At 40.1% G+C, this 18,708-nt stretch overlaps 1 protein-coding gene across 3 annotated transcripts; it reads right to left on the reverse strand.

Moving 5' to 3' along the window:
- Positions 1-29: 29 nt before the first annotated feature.
- LOC146502485 (GRAM domain-containing protein 2B) lies at positions 30-16,750 on the reverse strand. Of its 3 annotated transcripts, none has more exons than XM_085131928.1 (13): positions 16,544-16,750; positions 5,907-6,080; positions 4,621-4,684; positions 4,464-4,536; positions 4,272-4,375; positions 4,068-4,166; positions 3,801-3,872; positions 3,565-3,633; positions 3,358-3,457; positions 3,016-3,105; positions 2,812-2,911; positions 2,317-2,424; positions 30-1,656 (listed from the first exon to the last, which is right to left on the reverse strand). In XM_085131928.1, exons 1-13 carry the CDS (start codon positions 16,633-16,635, stop codon positions 1,638-1,640), a joined length of 1,164 nt encoding a protein of 387 aa, XP_084988054.1. In that variant the 5' UTR covers positions 16,636-16,750; the 3' UTR covers positions 30-1,637. The 3 variants fall into 3 exon arrangements, with proteins under 3 accessions (XP_084988054.1, XP_084988055.1, XP_084988056.1); XM_085131929.1 differs by lacking the exon at positions 16,544-16,750 and adding an exon at positions 9,323-16,537; XM_085131930.1 differs by lacking the exon at positions 16,544-16,750 and adding an exon at positions 7,015-9,316.
- Positions 16,751-18,708: the final 1,958 nt, after the last annotated feature.

Consider the following 18,708-nt stretch of genomic DNA (forward strand, 5'->3'; position numbering starts at 1 on the left):
CTCAATGAAACAGTGTTCTTTCTTTAAGGAACACTGGAGGAACCACAGAGGATAGAATGTGAACCCCACCATGAGAACAAGACTTTGAAATGAGCGGAAAAGTTGACGACCTAAAACCACATGGTGGGTAGTGCCCCACCACCCCTGAGTGAAATCTTTTTTGTTGTTTAAAAATAAGGTCTAAGCACCTTTAGTTACCACAGAACACCACTTTTGCCATTTCTTCTCAATCCAAACAGCGTCTTGGATTGTGACAGGCACACCACAAGTTTTTAAAGTGCGCTTGCTCCCTCGAGACGATTCTTTCACTCAATTTCCACAAACATCAAGTTCCATTTAAAAAACAAAACAAACAAATTGCTCACAGAAATTACATTTTGTCATGCAAAACAATCCGTTGCATATTGAAATTTCTTTTTGGGACCACTCGTTTTACTTATGATAATCTCGGACCTTGCAGCAAGTGTGGTTATTTAAGAAAAAATAATAATAAAAATCGTCTTCAGGTGACAAAGAGTACACAGAATCAGTCAAGTGCCCGTTTTTCCCCAGACACCTACATTAGAAATATGTTATTGGTGCTACTTTAAATAACCTGAAGAAATGCCACCTTGGTCCCCAACAGGCCTGTCATAGAGAGGTTTGCAGTTGACATCAAAGACAGGTTTGATTGCTACTCTTGAAGACCAAAGTCAGCGAAAAGCTGTACTCAAAAACATTTCTTTAGCCAACACAGCTTCCTAATATTCTTGTGTATTTTGTGCATTGTTGATGCATTCATCCAGTAGAGACTGGGAGGGAAAAAAAAAAATCACCTCTGAGCAATGATCATTAAACAGGTTTAAATCCTGCCAAACTCAAGAAGTAATACTGCAATCATTTCTGCTTGGCAGAGAGAGAGAGAGAAAGGACCAGACCATCAGGAAAGTATCGAGCCTCTGCGGGCTGATCTGAAGTTTGGATCTTAGCCATCATCATTTCAACCCACCGCCGATTCGGAATAGAAGAACCATTTGAAGAGAAGTACCCGAAAGTGACTGGATTTAAAAGGCGGATAGACACCACTGCTGATTGAGGGCTAAATAACAGACAAAAAACATCATTCCATCATCACTCATGCAAAAGACGTGTGCATCTTTGGCTATGCATAGCACTACGTCGAGAGAGGTGCAATAATCGGCACTACAGCAGGCTAATGCTTTAAGCCCTGTTCAAGAATGCATGCTCAGAAAGAAGAGGACAACGTAAATTCACAGATGTGGAACAGTTGCTGCCAGAAGCGTGCCTATCGACTTGACTAATGTGGCACCTCGCTAAGATAGAGTCGTTTGGCTTTGGTTCAAACAGACACTGCAACCAGGCAGTGCGTGTACACGTTTTTTGGCTCGGCTCTATGTGACTGGGTCGCAGCATGTCCTTTTGTTTTGCTGTGTTGTTTACTGCACTTGGAGGAAATATAGCCCTTCAAGTCAACAAGTTGTGTCTGAAATTGCACATGTTGGCCACTCTTCTTTTGCGCAGGCCACGTCGAGACCAAAGTCTGAGTACGTTCAAGTTCCCTGGCTGGTTCTGCTGGGAAGAGGCAGAAATCATCTTCCGATCATGAGTCAACCAATCTCTCCTTAAGTTGCTGATTGTTATGTGCCTTGTTGGTACCTGTGAAAAGAAAGAAAAATAGTGCGTTAAGCTACACCTACTCCTGGAATTACATTTGTTTGGTCGGCTGCAATATTAACTTCGTCTTTCTTCGAGCAAACTCGTGATCAAAATGTAGATGACTGAATTCCCAACACTCCCTTCTGCAAACAGTTTGGAATTATTGATAAATGCAAAGATGGGAGCATTATTGTCCTTCAAGCAGATCAGCAGCATGTTTCAGGGTAACTGAATGCAACTACTTTATACTGGTTCGGGTCCACTGGTCCCCTCAAAAGAAACAGTCAGCGGAAACCGCGCTTCTGAGTGATCACCTCTGATAAAACAACTATTCTGATGTGATGTACTAAGGTTTTCAGTCATGATCTCTACTTTTGCAAACGCTTGGCTGAAGATCACACACAAATTTCTATACATAAAGACACTCCCAACATCTGACTAAACAGGCAGTGGCCCAGGATAAGTCAGATTTTCCTAGACTATAATACATGTTTCCACCCTTTCTCCCCCTCGTCTACAGGATCGGAGCCAAATGAGCAGGAAAAAACGATGCAAATTTTTCTCTCTCTCTCTCATCTCCTGTGTCAAGCTGCAACCCTCTTCTGCAAACATGCCAACACACAATATTTAAAAAAAATATATATCAAGGAGACATTTTACCTGCTCTGGAAGTTGAATTCAGGCAGAGCACCCAGGGACGTCAGCTGTTCCTCCAGGGCCACGATACGTAAACCGATGTAGCCCGAAGACAGCAGCAGCAGCACCACCCTACAACATATGATATAAGTCAGATTCACTGCCTGGGTGTCAAAGAATCAAATGCAGACCTTTCCATAGATTCAACCAACAGCTGCTCAAACAAAACAGACTAAATAGCCAATTCCAAAGTGATGCTAGAGCTAATGCATTCTTATAAAATATGTAATATTATTAAAAACAGACTGAAAATTTTGTTTCTTAACAATTGTCCCATTTAACAAACTAATAAATCACATAAATAGTTGACAAGTTACTTTGTTGGTATATTCTACAACATTATCTGCTTTAGAACCACTTTTTACTTTTTCGCCCCTCAAATTGAGAATTCGGGAGTGAAATGCAAGTTCAGATAAAGTCATAAGGATAAAGACAGCTGGGGGAGAAGGATCTACTCACAAAATCAAGTAAATGAAGAGCAGAGTGTTGAGGTTGCTGGCCTGTCTCTGAACCACCAGGGACTTGGCTTTTTCAGTCACATTCCACACCCATGATCCACCTAAAACATAATATAATAATTTAACACCAATATTTTTCCATATCCTACCAGCATAGGCAAAACTAATGCCAGTAACTAGTGTTAACTGGCCATGTGTTGCTTACCTGACACAGACAGCTCTTCTGTAGATGAACTTTCACTCTGCTGCATACGTAGGCTCTTCAGAGAGGAGCCATTTACATTAGGCACTGCCTCTGTAAGCAGGAGAAGCAAGAGAGGGGAAGTTAGACTTGTTTCTGATCGAGATGGTAAACGTGCAAAGTTCAAGGTCTGATAGGAGAAGAGTAGATAACGCTATCAACACGCAGCACTGTCAGCTGAGGTCTTGCAGCATTTTCAAGTTCTTTTACGAAACGCTACAAGTTACTAACAAGTAACAACAATAATGCATTAAAAAACAAAAACAAAAGACAGCTCAACGCTTAGAGGTGGTGCTGAATTTTCACCTGTATGCAGTCTATGCAGAGGGCGGTCCTCTTGTAAAGTCTGAGACTTTGAGCCATTGAATTGGTCGAAGCTATCGTCCAGACTGGACTGGCTGGAGTTCTGTCAGTAAGATGAACACGGAACAAAAACCATCAGTACAAAAAACAGAGCGGGAGAAAAAACAAAAAAAAACAATCATGGTTTTAAAATGCAGAATAGTTACTCACCACAAGTTTGTTCTTATCAAAGCTGTTTTCAGCTGAGGAGAAGAGGGGGCTACTGTTTGCACTGACATCCTGAAACAGAGGCATTAAAAAAAAAAAAAAGTTTATATTCTGCACGCTCTGAAAAGGTTTATTTAAACTTGTAGACTTCCAAGAAGCCAACAGTGACACGGTATAGTTTCACAATATTGTGATCCACTGCAGAAATTTAGATTTCTTTTGTGACCTCAGCCACTCACCTCTAGCTGAGGACAGACTGAACGCAGCAGCTGAAAACACGACTCTCTATTCCGCAGAGCCACAAAGAGGTACTGCACAATGGGAGGGAATATAAAGAAAACAAAACGAACATTAGCCATCTGCACAACATAAAAGGTCACCCAGCCACTGACTACATTACATATAAATCAGAGTTCAAAGCTAACGTTTCACTTTGACTGCACACACTGTGTAGGCTCAATAAGTGTTAACTAAAGATTGTGTGAGGATAAAGGTGAGAAATGGACCTTATCTCCCTCTGTGGTGCGAATTGACAAGGCGTTAGGTACCAGCAAAGCTGTATTCTGCTTTTTCACTCTTTTAATGCAGGAAACTGGAACCACTACCTGCAAAGGCACACGAACACACACAAAGAAAAGGTCAGACTTGCGTCAGACGAATCCCACAACGAGCTAAAAAGAATGATGGGCGAGGTCTGTGCTGAGAAATACCTTCGTATCCTTAAGCAAAACAGAGGAAAAGAAACAAGCATGCGTGTCAGTGATGTATAGCCGACCATGGTAGGGCACCTCCTTCTGCAGGGCGCAGATGTACGCTGGGAGAGGAGTGCAGAACCGTTCAGTTTTATACAGCGTTTTTTAAAAACTTTGATTCTTCATTTAATAATTTTTTAAAAAACTTACCATGAATCAAGTCTTCACTCTCGGGAATGTCTGGGAACAACTTGTGAAATGTTTTGTTGTGCTTTTTAAAACTCTGAAAGAATAAAATTGAATTGTTATTTAATGAAAGTGAAATACTTTCTTCATCAGTTTGCTTTTAAAGCTGAGGTGGACTTACACTTTGTGAGCCAGTGCCCTCGGTCTTCTTAAAGTCTTTGCTGTCGACGTCAAAAGTTTGCGCCCTGAGGAGAACATGAAATAAGAGTGATTAAGGCATGACTAAAAAGGAAATTAACACAACATTTTCCCGCATGAACCATATCACCTGACTTTTTCCGCGATTACAAGGCTCATGTGAAGCTGCCCTGATGGGTCCTGCGCTAAATGAGCAGGAAAAATATGCAAACCTCTCTCTGCCATGTTTATATTTCTTGAATTGCAGCCTGTCTTTGACTGCCACACAAACACACACAGCTCTACATAGCAGGGAAGCAGTGATGGAGTTAGAAAGAAAGTAAAGATGACGACAATTACTTTATTTAAATGTAAAACGTTAACAATTACTTTGTTAGGAAACCTGTTCAACAACCTTAAAAATGTTGACAAGTGATATTTTCACCTGCTCCCACACACCATTGGTATGTTTTCCACAAGCACAGCACTCGTATCTTCAAATTTGTCACATTCTTTTAATCTTTAGCTACGAGGTAAGGCAATGACTGAGATTTAACACTCCATCCGAACTACTAAAACACTTATTTATAGGATAATCTATAAATGGGTAAAGCTGCCGATACGGTTATAAAAAACAAAAACAAATCAGCATTTGAATATCTTTGAATGTTCACTATGCCCACACAACTAGACAAAAGAAATAAGACTGAATCATCAGGAATCAAACTCATCTCCACGCTCATGTATTTGAATCATGTGAGAAACCAGCCTACATGGGGTGTGTGGTCATGTGTGCATGATGCCTGAGGGGGGGGTCAGGTCTTGTGATATGTGTTCTCAATGAGAGAATCCACATAACATCAGCTGTGTAACCGTAAGCACCTCCAGGCAGTGAAATACTGTTAATTTATTATGGAGTTTTATTTTTTCACCCATTTAAAATGTTCATCTCTTTATTAAAACAAATGTGAGATTAAAACAATTTCTTGCTCTACCAAATTTAACTGATCTGAATAACAGAGTACACACAAACGTGGCTCTTTGGGAAAGTTTTAATTCAACACATTAAGCCACCGTATTAAATTAAGAAGAATTACACTTTTATTTTTTTAAATAGTAAAGTAAATTTAAAGGTTCAAGTTCAATCTTCTACTCCTCCGTGGTGGTGTATAGAGACAAAATAACAAAACGAGTGTCACTTTCCAAAATTTGCATCAGGCTGTTATTAACCATCACAGAATCCACGTTTTTGGCTTTGGTGTAATTGAACTGTGTCCCCATGAAGCCTACCTGACAGGTGCTTGTCTGGTCAGGGTTTTGTGCTGTTGCTCGATCTCAAGCTGGGCCGCCTCTAAACTCAAAGCTTTCCTCGCGTCCACCTTCTTGATGCTGCCATTGCTTAAGGTGCTCTTGCTTTTCCTTACTTTGGCTGGCAGCCCACCACTGCTGCTCTCTACGGGGTAGCTGCAACAAATAAAAGGGGGGGGGGGGGGGGGGGGGGGAATTACAAAATGAGCCACTTTAGGTTTTAGAAAGACATTCACATGTATGCAAACAATTTAGAAAGTCTCCAAGTAGACGATGACTTTTCACAGTGCAAATGCGAGTGACTCTGCTTTTGTTGGACACAAAAAGTAAGTCCGAGCATCCACTGATAGCACCTCAACATGCATTCAAAAATAGTTGCACCAGTCTACCGCAGCCATTTAAAAAACAGAACATCTTACCACAGGATGGCAAATGAGAAAACCACTCAAAAACAGCACAGGGAAACAACAAAACTCAAACATCTACCATCAAAACACAGGTCAGTTAAACACTGCCAATATGTTAACATGACATATTTTTGCTCTACATCAACTTTGAGTGTTTTAAGCCTCTCTTAAAAAAAAAAAAACAAAAAAACCCAAAACAAACCCAAATCACTTATCCCTTTCCACTGAAGTCAGCTGTAATGCATTGATGTATCTGACATCTATGTCAAACGATGCCCATCTTTGTGATGTGCTGGCATCGGCTACCCGATTCAAAAGAAAAGGTTTTATTGATAACATTGCATCAGAGCTCAGTTGACGGGAAGCACCTCACTGCTTTACGATCTGATCGACGTAGGTTCATGCTCTCAACCTGACAAGCCTCTGCAAATATACCATTTCAATAAAGAGTCTTGTAAAAGAAGAAGATTACAAGTGTCTCTATAGTCCATATGCTCTGTAAGAAACCATGGCCTGTCCTTGACAAGGAACTAACAAAACAGAGTCACAGGATAAGACAGTGGAATGATTACATCCTGAAATCCCTAAAACACATAGCGAACATTACATAAGACAGTGTCAAGCCTGCATTTCTTGTTCAAAGACAACGACACCACACAAATTAACTTTGAACTTCCACTCACCTGGTGAATTTAAATCGCTTTGATGAACGAAAAGTCATATACCTACTGACAGTAGGCATTTCCTATCCTAATAAATAAACAATAATTAAAAAAAATTATGTCTAGTTGCTTTTTCTAAAAAACCTGCGTACAGGCCTCAAGACAGAAAAGGTAACTAAGAACTAAACAAATATTAAGACTCCCCCCTCCCAGAAAAATCTTTAAAATCCTCTTGACATTATGCATGTAGTTCCAGTTAAGTTGTCGTACATAAGGCCTCTTTACCACATCCTTCTACAGGGGAAAAAAGAAAACAAAAAACCCACCCTGTTGCTCACTTGCTGTATGAATGTGCTAGCAAAGAGGAAGCTGTTTCTATATGAGAATGGTGTGACACTCCGTATTGTGTGACGTCAAACCTAACCACACCCCCAGAACAAAACAAATACAGGCAAGAGCACACACAGTCCCTCCTCTTTCTCATGTACACACATTGCCATTGCCTGTGCTGTCTTCTGATATGAAACGAAACATACAAAACAAATCCACAGATCAAAAGCATCAAACTCAAAATCCGACAAGGAGAAAGATCAGCCAATAATTAACAGCCATGTGTATGACAGTGAAGGTGAAATTCTTGTGAAGTGAAAACACTAGCCCTTCTAGAAAGTGGTGCATTATCCATCTCCCCCTTCAGTCAGTGAATCTAACCACAGAGGAAATAACAAACCAAATAACAAAAGTTTACATTTTCTGTTAAAAGTAAGGAAATCACCCAACTGTACCGACAGTATAATACGCTGGCTTCTCTAACAGCGTCAGCCATTTCTCTGCTGTAATGATTTATTTTCAGGATGACCTTTTAGTAGGGCAAAAGTGAAGAAACAAAGAACATGAATGCAACTGCAGTTACCTGCCCCGTTATGCAACGCAATACAATCGAGCAAGAGTGGATAACATTTCAGCATCTATGTGAATGTCCAGTTTTTAATCATTTATGTAAAACCCATTTTCAGTCAATTGTAGTTGCACAAACTTTATTCTAGAAACTTATTTTTAGTGCATATTTAAAACTATATAAAACCTCTTTAAAACATTTACCCAAGATTTGGAAACTGTGGGCACGTACATTAATGCGGCTGTTACACTTGAAGAAGGATGTGTGCTGTCACAACAATTTCAGAATCAGGCCTGAACTGCTGGTCGGGTATTCAAATATGCTCACCTGACCCTTTCCTACTTGGCAGACATTAAAGCAGCAAAGCAATATAGGCATGATTGAAATACTACTAGCTTGTTTGACATTCTTACCTACTTCCTCTATTTAGAGCTAAGCAAAACCATTAAGGTTAAAGCCGTTTCCTCTAAGTCAGGAAGCCACAAACACCCGTACATTTCATCAGTGCAGCCTATCTGAAAATTAAACTCCTCTGTGATATTTTCATTGTCAAGTCATTACATTAGTTTCTTAACATATCTTCCAAAAACACTGATAATGTCAATGTGCTGGCAAATTAAGAGCGTAATTAAAAAATAATCATCTAAAAATAAAAATAATTCATGTTTGCGTGACAGAAGTTTTATCTCAAGATTATCAATGAGGCCTCAATAGAAGAAACTTGCTCAATGGTGTATAAAAACGCCAAGGCCAAAGCAATCAAGGCTAGTGAGTCAGTACCCAGTGTTAAAAAAAAGTAATGAAATGAGCAATGTGGGGAAGAAATGATGAAACACCCATGTCCTGCACAGGCTGCAACAGAGGCATTTCTAAATTTCAAAGGCGGTGGTGTTCAGTTATGCGCATGTGTTGAATTAATTAGACTAAGGTGCTGACATCTGACCTACTTTCTTGTTCAAGTAACAAATTACAACTTTTTAGTCTAGTTTTAGTATCACTCGTGATATTTCACTGCCAAAGATTATCTTTTTTTAGATAAAGTTATGGAGGCATGTTATTCATTAGAACTCACTGTAGAGTACAATATGTGAAAGAAAAGATTCTGTACAAAGAGAAATGTGATATACCTCATCATCGAACAAAGACTGCCGACAGATCTCTTTATCTGCATTTTTTTCTATACTCCCATCTTTAACCAGACAAAGAGCCAACATTAGAGGTCTCAGTGGTTACTAGCTAACAAATCTGAATCCACTGACAAAACAAAGAAGTTAAAAACTGCTTCGGGAAGGTGGATCATCAAAAAAATAATATAGAGTATGACAAAGATCTCTGCAGTTTGACACTAAAAGAAAGTTGCGTATGGCTAGAGCAAGTTCTGCTTTACCCGACTGGCTGAGATCAGTAAGCAGACTCGATTGTTCGTCTTACCTTTTCACATCTTCCGAGCAATGAGAATCCACAGGACCCGGCTGGTTCAACAAGACTTTTGGTCTTTCCATGACCAACTAAATTCTCCCTTCTAGTCTTCAACAGTCCCTGAAACCTTGTAGACACCTCTGGCCAAGACAGGCGACTATAACAATGGCAGTACCTTTTGAACTTGGACCTAGGTGAGTTAGGAGCCAAATCAGAAGCCAGGGACTAAAGGTCTTTTTAATGGCTTAAAGCGTGTGCTAGTTCAACATGAAGACAAAAAACACCAGATCCAGAAACACGCAGCAGGACAGGAGATGGGAAACAGAAGAATGAACACAGTAAACTAAAAAAAAACAAAAAACAAAGGTCATTTGATTTCAAACCCCCAAATCTCCTCCCAAGCTCTCTCCTTTCTAATGCAGCTTTAGTATGCGTTGTCAGGGAAACAAGTAACAGTGGGAGGTAGTTGATAAAAATGTGGAGGCCGAGGGAAACAGTGCCAGGTTATTCTTAGTTCGCATAGGCAAACATCAAAACTCAATAGCCTGTTCTCAATAACAATGGGGCCGTGACTTCAGAAGCAGCCGACAATATGACATGCAGGCATGACAATAGCCTTTGTAGACTATGTGAACAGGGCCATCAATGTAAGGACATTTGTGTTAAGGGTGGGGGGGTGGGGGGTGGGGGTATAGACTGTTTCTATACCCATGACATCAACATCACTGAGAAAGATAACGTCCAGCTGGGCATGTGACTTCAGGCCTAATTTACTCACAATACAAAAAAGGAAATAAAAGGAAACCACTCCTTCCTTTCTAAATATTGGTTGCAACATTTTCAATAGGAGCTTCTCGGAGCAGAGCTATAGGATGACACATTGTAGAACAGCATGCATTTACCTAATGGAGGCAATTACGCTCCTACTTTACAGTACCAGTAATTCCCATTTCGTAACGACTTCTCTTCATTGTCACCTGGACTACTTTTAGCTGCTCCATCATTCACCACAGCAGGTAGATCATGTCTGATCTGGCAGATTTTTATGCTGGATGACCTTCTTGATGCCACCCCAAAGTGTTTTGTGTCTCATCCCAAGATCAAGACGGGTATTTTCTGCTTATTAGGCAAACGCATATCTCAATAAATTTAAATTCCTTAGTAATATTTTTAGAGTTAATGTCCTTATTACTTTATCAACTGTCCCTTTTATATCAGAATGACAGAGGGTTGACTAAACATGCCCTGGATATAAACAGTACAAAGGCGTTCCACTGACGTTCAGCTGGTCAGTGGGCCACTGTTTCCCCCCTTATCCCTGCTTTTTAAAACTCCTGATACACTGTACAACATCACACAACAAACCCCTTACACAACAACCTTGATCAAGTTATTTAAAAGCTACACAAAGCCAACACCTACACAGCAGGAGATCTGGCTGTTAATCCCCTGATGTCTCAATTTGTCCCAGTGACAAAAAAGGAAAAGCCACTTTTATTACCTGGCCTGTTAGAATTTCACTGAACATGATGACAATAGAATGCATGTTTGCATCATAACAATATTAAGAGAACCAAAAATCAAGAGTTGTGCCACTTTACTGCATTGTTCAGCCTGGGTTTCAGCAAAAGATCACCTTTCACACTGTTTGTAAGGTGGTGAACTGCCATTTATTCTCTCGCCTGTGAAAGAAATGCTTTTCAGTATAATAGTCATACAAATGTGATTACCAGTGAATTCTAGTGTGGTGAAGACCAATTTCTCCAGTACAGGACATTCCAGTCATTAAAAGTACTCCTTGGGGTACACACTGCTTTCATTCACTACCCTGAGATGATCCCGAGAGTTTAGCTTCAGACGTCAAGCCAGCGTCAGCTGGTCTGCAGTGACAGTTGCCTTAAGACAAAATTGCTTTAGTACAGAATGCATTTTCACAACCAACACGCAACCCAAAGTTTACAAGTGAGGCTTGGGGAAGCATTACATGTGTGAATGTCTCAAAGATCAGAATAATTGAGAATATTGAGAACAATTAGAAACACAAAGTGTAAGAGCACCATCTTCTGGAGACCCATGGATCTGTTTTTGTTTTTTTAAATACAAATGTGACCTACTCTTTCTCCAGCAACCAACAGAACAAGTTCAATAAAAGCACAAGAGATTATTGCAACTGTGTTCGGTGAACCATGTCATTTGACAGCCATAATCTTTTATAATCCACTAAAGCTAGTATGCAACAAACAAATTCATCTCAACTACTTTATAACAACATAGTTAAATTTTTAACCAAAAAGGGAACAAAAAACGAAAAAAACAACAACAAAAAAAACAAAAACAAAAAACCAACAACTTTAAGACATCTGTGACATATCACAGATGACCTTAATAATATTGTCGGCTGGACTGAAAAGCATAATGCGTCTGCTTGCATACGTGCATGTCTGTGAGCGTCAGTAGAGTACCCAGGAAGGGCAGGGAAGCAAGCCAGTGGACATGGCAAAATTTCAGACTCTGTGGCACCCTGCCAGTACTCAGTCTGTTGAAAAAGTGTGTTTGTGTGTGTGTATGCGCAAACTAGAACAGAGAGCATTACAGGATAAATGTGTGTTTCTCTGTGGGGAATCACGTGGCCCTGTGCACACAGCATCTCTCCCCACTTCCTCCTGTGCAAACCAGGCAAAGACAGAGAGGTTCTTTCTTCAAGGCAACAGAGTGCTCACAGTGTCCCGGCAGGTGAGCAGGGAGAATAATGTGCTGGGGTTTTTATTTTTATTTTTTTAAAGTCCCACTCAACATTACGATTACAATAAGTGCAAACATATGAAAGATTGCAATAAATTAATTTAGATGTCACACTGCATAAACCCGACCCTTTTCTACATTTCGTTTCAGACACACATCTCATTATCTGACCGCATCTGCAAGTTTTACAAATCTTCTCTCAAACTTTCCTAAGCTAGCTTTCTGTGTGACTATCACGGTGTGTCTGAATAAAGCCATAGGAAACATTCATGTAAAACATGTTTTCGCGTGAACGATAGAATCCATTTCACTGCAGAGCAAGAAGTGTAGTTGAATGAAAACTTTCCCCACACATCCACTTCACTTGTGTGGGATGTTAATTTATGCTGATGGTTGCACAAGGATATGTTTCGTTTTAAAAATTCTTTAAGCCACCTAGCCGGATCTAATGTTTGTCTAAAAGGCAGGTTGCTTTTGTGGCAGTCTTTGATGTTCACCTGTCTCGAGTTTCACACCCTGCTGTTGAACAGACCATAACTCCACCAGTTTGGACTAGAGGTAAGACCTTGTTCTGCTCTGCAGCAAGTGGAGAGCTGCTGGTGACACAGTGAGCTCACAAATGCATGCAGAAGAGAACTAACATCACCAATTGCAGTCTAAGACAGTGGCCAACAGGGTAATTATTAGGGCGGGGCGATATGGCCAAAAATATTCATCACGATATATATTTGAAAATTTGCAATAACAATATAACTGACGATATAATTTCTGCGAGACAAAATACAACTCCACAACTTTACTAGTACAAAAAACACAAAACCACCATCCATTCATTTTACTTAAACAAGTAGCTGTTTTTATATGCATTAAAGCTATATAAACATTTAACAGTGCAAATGCAAATTCCTTGCTGAAAGTTTAACCAAAAGGCATTTCCAGTAGAAATGGGCTGATATACCTTAGCATAACCATGTATAACATCCACTGAAGTTAAAAAGAGGTGCTTTGCAACATTATACTGCAGTGTGCCAAATAAAAAAGTCAAATACGTATTTCTCGGACCATAAGGTGCACGAGATTATAAGGCACATTAAGCGAAACAAAGCAGTCAGATAAAACTTTATTCAACTCATTCTTCTTGCTTCCTCCACTTCTGTACCATTGATTCATTAATGCTGTATTCTATCACAGCTGCTCTATTCCCATGTTGTTGCAGTATATTAATGACTAACCTTCTATTGTGGATGGATTATCTCAGTTGTTCTACTGACTGAAGTTTGGTCCGTTTACAGCATCCTGCCATGCGATTGCATTTGTCTCTAACCATCAGGAACCTTCACATTAACTTTCATCGAGTGGAAAAGTGTTAGCGTTCATCATGGAGCTTCACTGTTTATGTTATGCTAACACAGCTGTGTCGATAGCCTCATTATATACCAGCTAGCCCAACTTCAGTAACCCTACAAACATCACTGCTGTGTAGCTTCCTGTCTTCATTTATGTTGGAAGTGATAGAAGAGCTGTACGTTTGAATTTTTTCAGAAATCTCTCAGTCAGAACATGCTATATCATGTTTAGGTAACTAGCAAAACTAGCGAGCTAACTTCCGCTAACTTCTAACTCCGTTAAATGTAATGAATTCTGTTTTCATGGATGCCTGGATGTTAAACTTCATAGTTACACCTGGTAAAGCAGCAATGCTGATCATTTCGTTAAAGATGAAATAATTTAGACAGTTTTAAACTCTCAGTGATGTTCGTTTGACTTCGGGACTTTAAAGGACAGAGTTTAGGACCCAGATTACTCCCAGATTTACAAGCACCTTAGTCCGACAAATACGGCAATAACGACAGCCCGCTTGCATGTTCTACAAAAAAAGTGCTTTGTTGTGTATCTGACGGACAAACACCAAACCAGTTAAGCTGCACCATTTTTACAAAACAATTCTGGCTCATCCGTTTCACTCAACAATCTACTTTCCCCATTCAAATTTTCCGTTACCGTGCATTCTCCGTGCTTTTTCGGCGCTGCGCATGCGCGTTTTACCCATATTCTATTGCGATGTCATTTTCTTATCGTTGCCTAGCTTTGTACCGGTATTACCGTGAACGGTATAATATGGCCCAGCCCTAGTAATTATAGCATTTTTGTAGTGAAAAACGGAACACAAAACACATTAACTGGCTCGTTATGCCCCACAAATGCAGTCTAATACTCTGGAAAAATAGTTTCTCCTACAGCTTCCAATGAGCAGTTTTCACCTTGTCGAAAAGATAAGGTAGTCGTAAAAATCAAGGTTTAAGTTCTTTATTGACTAGAGACAAGACATTCTGTCATTGAAGAGCTACATCAGATGTTATTCTGCTGTTCAAAGTTGAGCCGAACGTAAACAGGCTTTAACTCGTGCATTCAAGTAAGCCTGCATAAAGTCATCTCTAAAATGAGACTAACCAATGCAAAAACATTAGGTGAAATTCTCCAAGCCACTGCAAGCTCCAAAAAGGTTAAAAAAAAAAAAAAAAAAAAAAGCTAAGAAAAATATAGCCTCTCTCTTGGCTCTGTAACAAGGTGGAGAGATCATTAGCATTAGACTGACAGAAGCAACACGTAACTTCAAATGTGACCACCTAGTTGGCCTTCAACCTTTCATTTACTGACAAACAGTCGTGCAAATGTGGTTTTCATCTTCTAACTTCAGGTTTCCCAATGCCTGCAGCATTATTTAGACCACAGTCTTCTCTGCCTACAGTGGCAAGGAAGATCTGCACTGGGAGCATCCTGCTGGAGTCATAGCTGCCCCACCCAGACTATACGCTCCTACGCCCAGACATTGCAGCTAATCTGCACCAGGTTATTTTACATTGGAAGCAAAGACATCTGACAGTATGCAAAACAACTACAACTTGCAATGAGCTCTGAAGCATGTAATCTGTGTAAAGGCAGAGATTTCACTTAATTCCTTGCTTCAGTCACTTTTTTTTGAAAAGAAGAAAAAAAAAAAAAAAAAAAAGCAGCACATTTATTAAATCTATCTGATACTTTCAACTTCATTCTGGAAATTAACCAATGCAGGAAATTGAATTACTCTGGCTCAATGATGCAATCGCAAGGCAAGAGTTTTGGTTTTTCTTGAAGCCTTACACCACCATAAAAAAAAAATGTTTGAGTTTTGGAAACATAATCATGGTACATGCCATACTGGACACACACTGTAGCTATCCTGATAACCGGCAGGACACTTCAGCTGGGTTGGCACTCGAGCAAATGACCATGTAAGGGGAAGAACTTAAAGGCAGAGCTCAGAGGACGTGGAGTACTCACAATGAAATGCTGAAAGCATTTATATAATACACCATGTACCACCTGTGGTCAACTCACAGGAGCTATAAATAGTTTTTTCTGAGAAGACAGACTTGGACATACTACATGTGACAAGTGTGTTTGTGCGTTTCCCTGAGAGGTTAGAGGGAAACACACTATACTGTAGGCTCGTGTGGGTGACTGTGATGGTGGTAAACGTGCCTCTGCCCACTGAAAAGACTGGATTATCAGTGAGGATGACTACAGAATCAATGACGCCAATCTGACCCACATTGGTCAGCAGATGAAGTCGTGATTTCTCAGAAATGGGCAAAGGCGAGATTAAGTGCCTACCAGTTCTGGATTAGCCTAGTTTACTTCCACTCTCCATCTGCTAATACTGTTTATTTACGCTTACTGGAAAAGATTAAGGAGCTAATACTGCTCACACAAACATCACAAGGCTAAAATGGGTCGACTACTGTGTTCTAGAAAATTTGAAATAAACGATGAAAGACAATAGTTTGAAATTACACCACCCACCCTCCCACCCAGCGTGTAAAACCACACTTCACACATTAGTGTTAAGTTTTAAAGCACGTATGTTTACTTCAGAGGACAACATTTCATACATCAGTGGCCAAGTAATTACATTTTACCACTGGAAAACACTTTTACCAAGACTAGCCAGGAAACATGAATGGGGTCAGATGCTCAGACTACCAGCCAAGTCAGTGGCTAAGCTAACAACATCCTTTAGGCTCTTATGCTTCAGTATATGCTGTGCTAATGCACACAAACCAATACCATAAAAGATGCCAGCGGCTACAACTATTTACTGGTGCCTAGTGAGCTTTAGCTCTTACCCTTTAACAGCTTTAATTCAATTTAAATATATATATGAATGTATCGTTAGCATTAGTTCATTTAAATATCAGCAGATCTTCGGCCTAGCGAGTGCTACCATGTTAGCAGTAAAACCCCAGTAACTGGCATCACGTCCATCTTAACCAAAATTGCTCCCTTAAACTTATTTAACACTGTTCGGTTAAACAGCACGTCAGCATGAACTCAAAATATAAAATCTTATCGAACAAGCTGCTGTCAAAGGGATAGTGTGCATCCACCCAGTACTGATGCACACCCGGCAAATAACGGATCAGCTAGCCGCACCGCATTCATTCCGCTTACCTCTCTTTCATGAAGTGTTTTATTCTGACAATGGCCTTCTCGTCGATCTTCCTGAGGAAAGTTTTCAACCTCTCTCTTTTGTTTTCAAGCATTCTTCCCTCAGCCAGTGGTAGTCGATTCGTATAGAAACGACTCTCCACGCCAAACTCCAGCGTTCTTGTTTGGCTTCTGCTTTTTTTTTCCTGACCCCCCTCTTCTTCCCCACTTCAGCCACGGCTGATTAAGATAATGAGCTTAAATCGGACCAAGTCGGAGGACCAATCACATTTGGCAAACAATGTTGAAAAAACGGTCATGTCAGCCCGGTTGTCCAATCAGAATACGGTGGTTTGTCTTGCGTTGACCGCCCATTACCTTTTATGGAAATGGGGTCGTCCCTTTCTGAAGAGCGATATAAAAACGGGGCCCGTAACGTTGTTGTGCTGGCATGGCCTTTTCAATCAATAATTTACATAGTTTTAACATCTCACTTGCGATCAACAGAGGGGTGTATGCCCTGTGGTTTAACAACAGTGTTTCTTGTGTGAAAATATACTGAAGTTAATTTGAAAAAGCTGCAGACAGTTACTACTGCAGACAGCTTACTACTTTTTTCATTTAAGAACTGAAAGCTCAAGTTTTGTTGTGTGATAATGAAACCGGCCACATCAGCTCATAAAACAAACAAACATAAGCTACCAGGATAATCTGCGTTTTAAATAAACAATAGCACTTTCAGAAAGAGCAGTTGTGTCACTGCAAGTCAACTAATTCCACTGGTGCTGGCATGCAGGGCACAGCAAAGCAAATATACTTTAAAATCTCTATTTATGATGAGCTAGAAGACAAATGAAATTTTGTGCCATTTTATTAGGGGAAATCCAACAACTCAGAAGGTTATAATTCATCACTTGGTGTCTTTTCTTGTGGTCCATGCCACTTCATTTTAGCCCAGCACTGCCAGCATGCAGTTTCACCTCCCCCACCTCACTGGAAAATGGCACCAACTGCAGCAACAAATGGCTTTTTATACACCTACTCAGCAGACCAAGGTCATAAGGCCAGAGTTTAGACTGTCAGCTAAGTCACATTGCAATCACAGTGGATGTCTACGTGTGCTACATGTGACTATGTATGTGTAGGAAAAAAACAGAATATGTTACAGAGATGTATCGAAGTGACTGTTTGTGTGATAAAACATGAGCAAACTCGAGAAAGTTGTTTTAGGGTTTGACTTTCAGCCTCGTTGTTGAGGCCGCGAGGGTCCATTCTGTCTAAAAATATGAAAAAGTTAGAATAATATTTTCTTAATTACTTGTCACTGCGTTCCCAAGAGTTAAACTAGATTCATAGAGATCTTACACACACAAAACAGAACCATTATCTTATAGCATTTTTGAAAAATGTGGACGCAAATGCCAGAAGCCTTATTTGGCCTCACTTGGCAGCTCAGGCGCTGCCACGCTACTGTGAACAGAAGACGCAGTGTACTGCCGCATGACACAGCAAACACACCACCCTCACAAAATCTGGCCTACACCAGCCAACCCCCGGTCTCCCCTTCCATCCCCTCTCCCAGGAAACAACACAGATAGAGGGGAGGAAATCATGTTTTGGGGGGTGTACGTGCAGTGTAGGCAGTAACTGGTGTTTCTCTGCTGGCTACAGAGTAAAATAAGATGGATTACAATTAAAGATTCAAAAAATAATAAAATCCCAGGGTCCCAGGGTATTTGTTAGCCTGGAAATATGCACAATATCTTTCTGCCTGACCTTAAATTCTTACTGAAAGGCAGTGTTTACAGCAGGTCTTTGGAATAACCACAAGCAAAACATCAGGTATCATTATTAGAGAGAATATAACGGGAATTTAAAAGTAAGTAGTAAGGATTGGGAAATGTAACCTTTGACATAGCAGGGGAATTTCCTGAAAAATGAAAACTGCATAACAAAAAAATAAAAAAATACACATACTGAAAAAAGAGAAAAACAGAATAGAAGAAATGGTTTTTTTCCACCACAGTAAAGGCTTTTAGTCTTGTAAAACCACCCCTTTTGCTATTACTAACAGTTTGAGTCACATACTTGCCCTTTATCCTTTCAATATTTGTAAAGGATTTTAACATGACTGAATAATAAAAAGAAACGTCATCTCTTAAAAGCTGACGGGCTGAATGGGAACATTT

Source organism: Neolamprologus multifasciatus, chromosome 15, assembly GCF_963576455.1.
Source record: "Neolamprologus multifasciatus chromosome 15, fNeoMul1.2, whole genome shotgun sequence".
NCBI lineage: Eukaryota > Metazoa > Chordata > Actinopteri > Cichliformes > Cichlidae > Neolamprologus > Neolamprologus multifasciatus.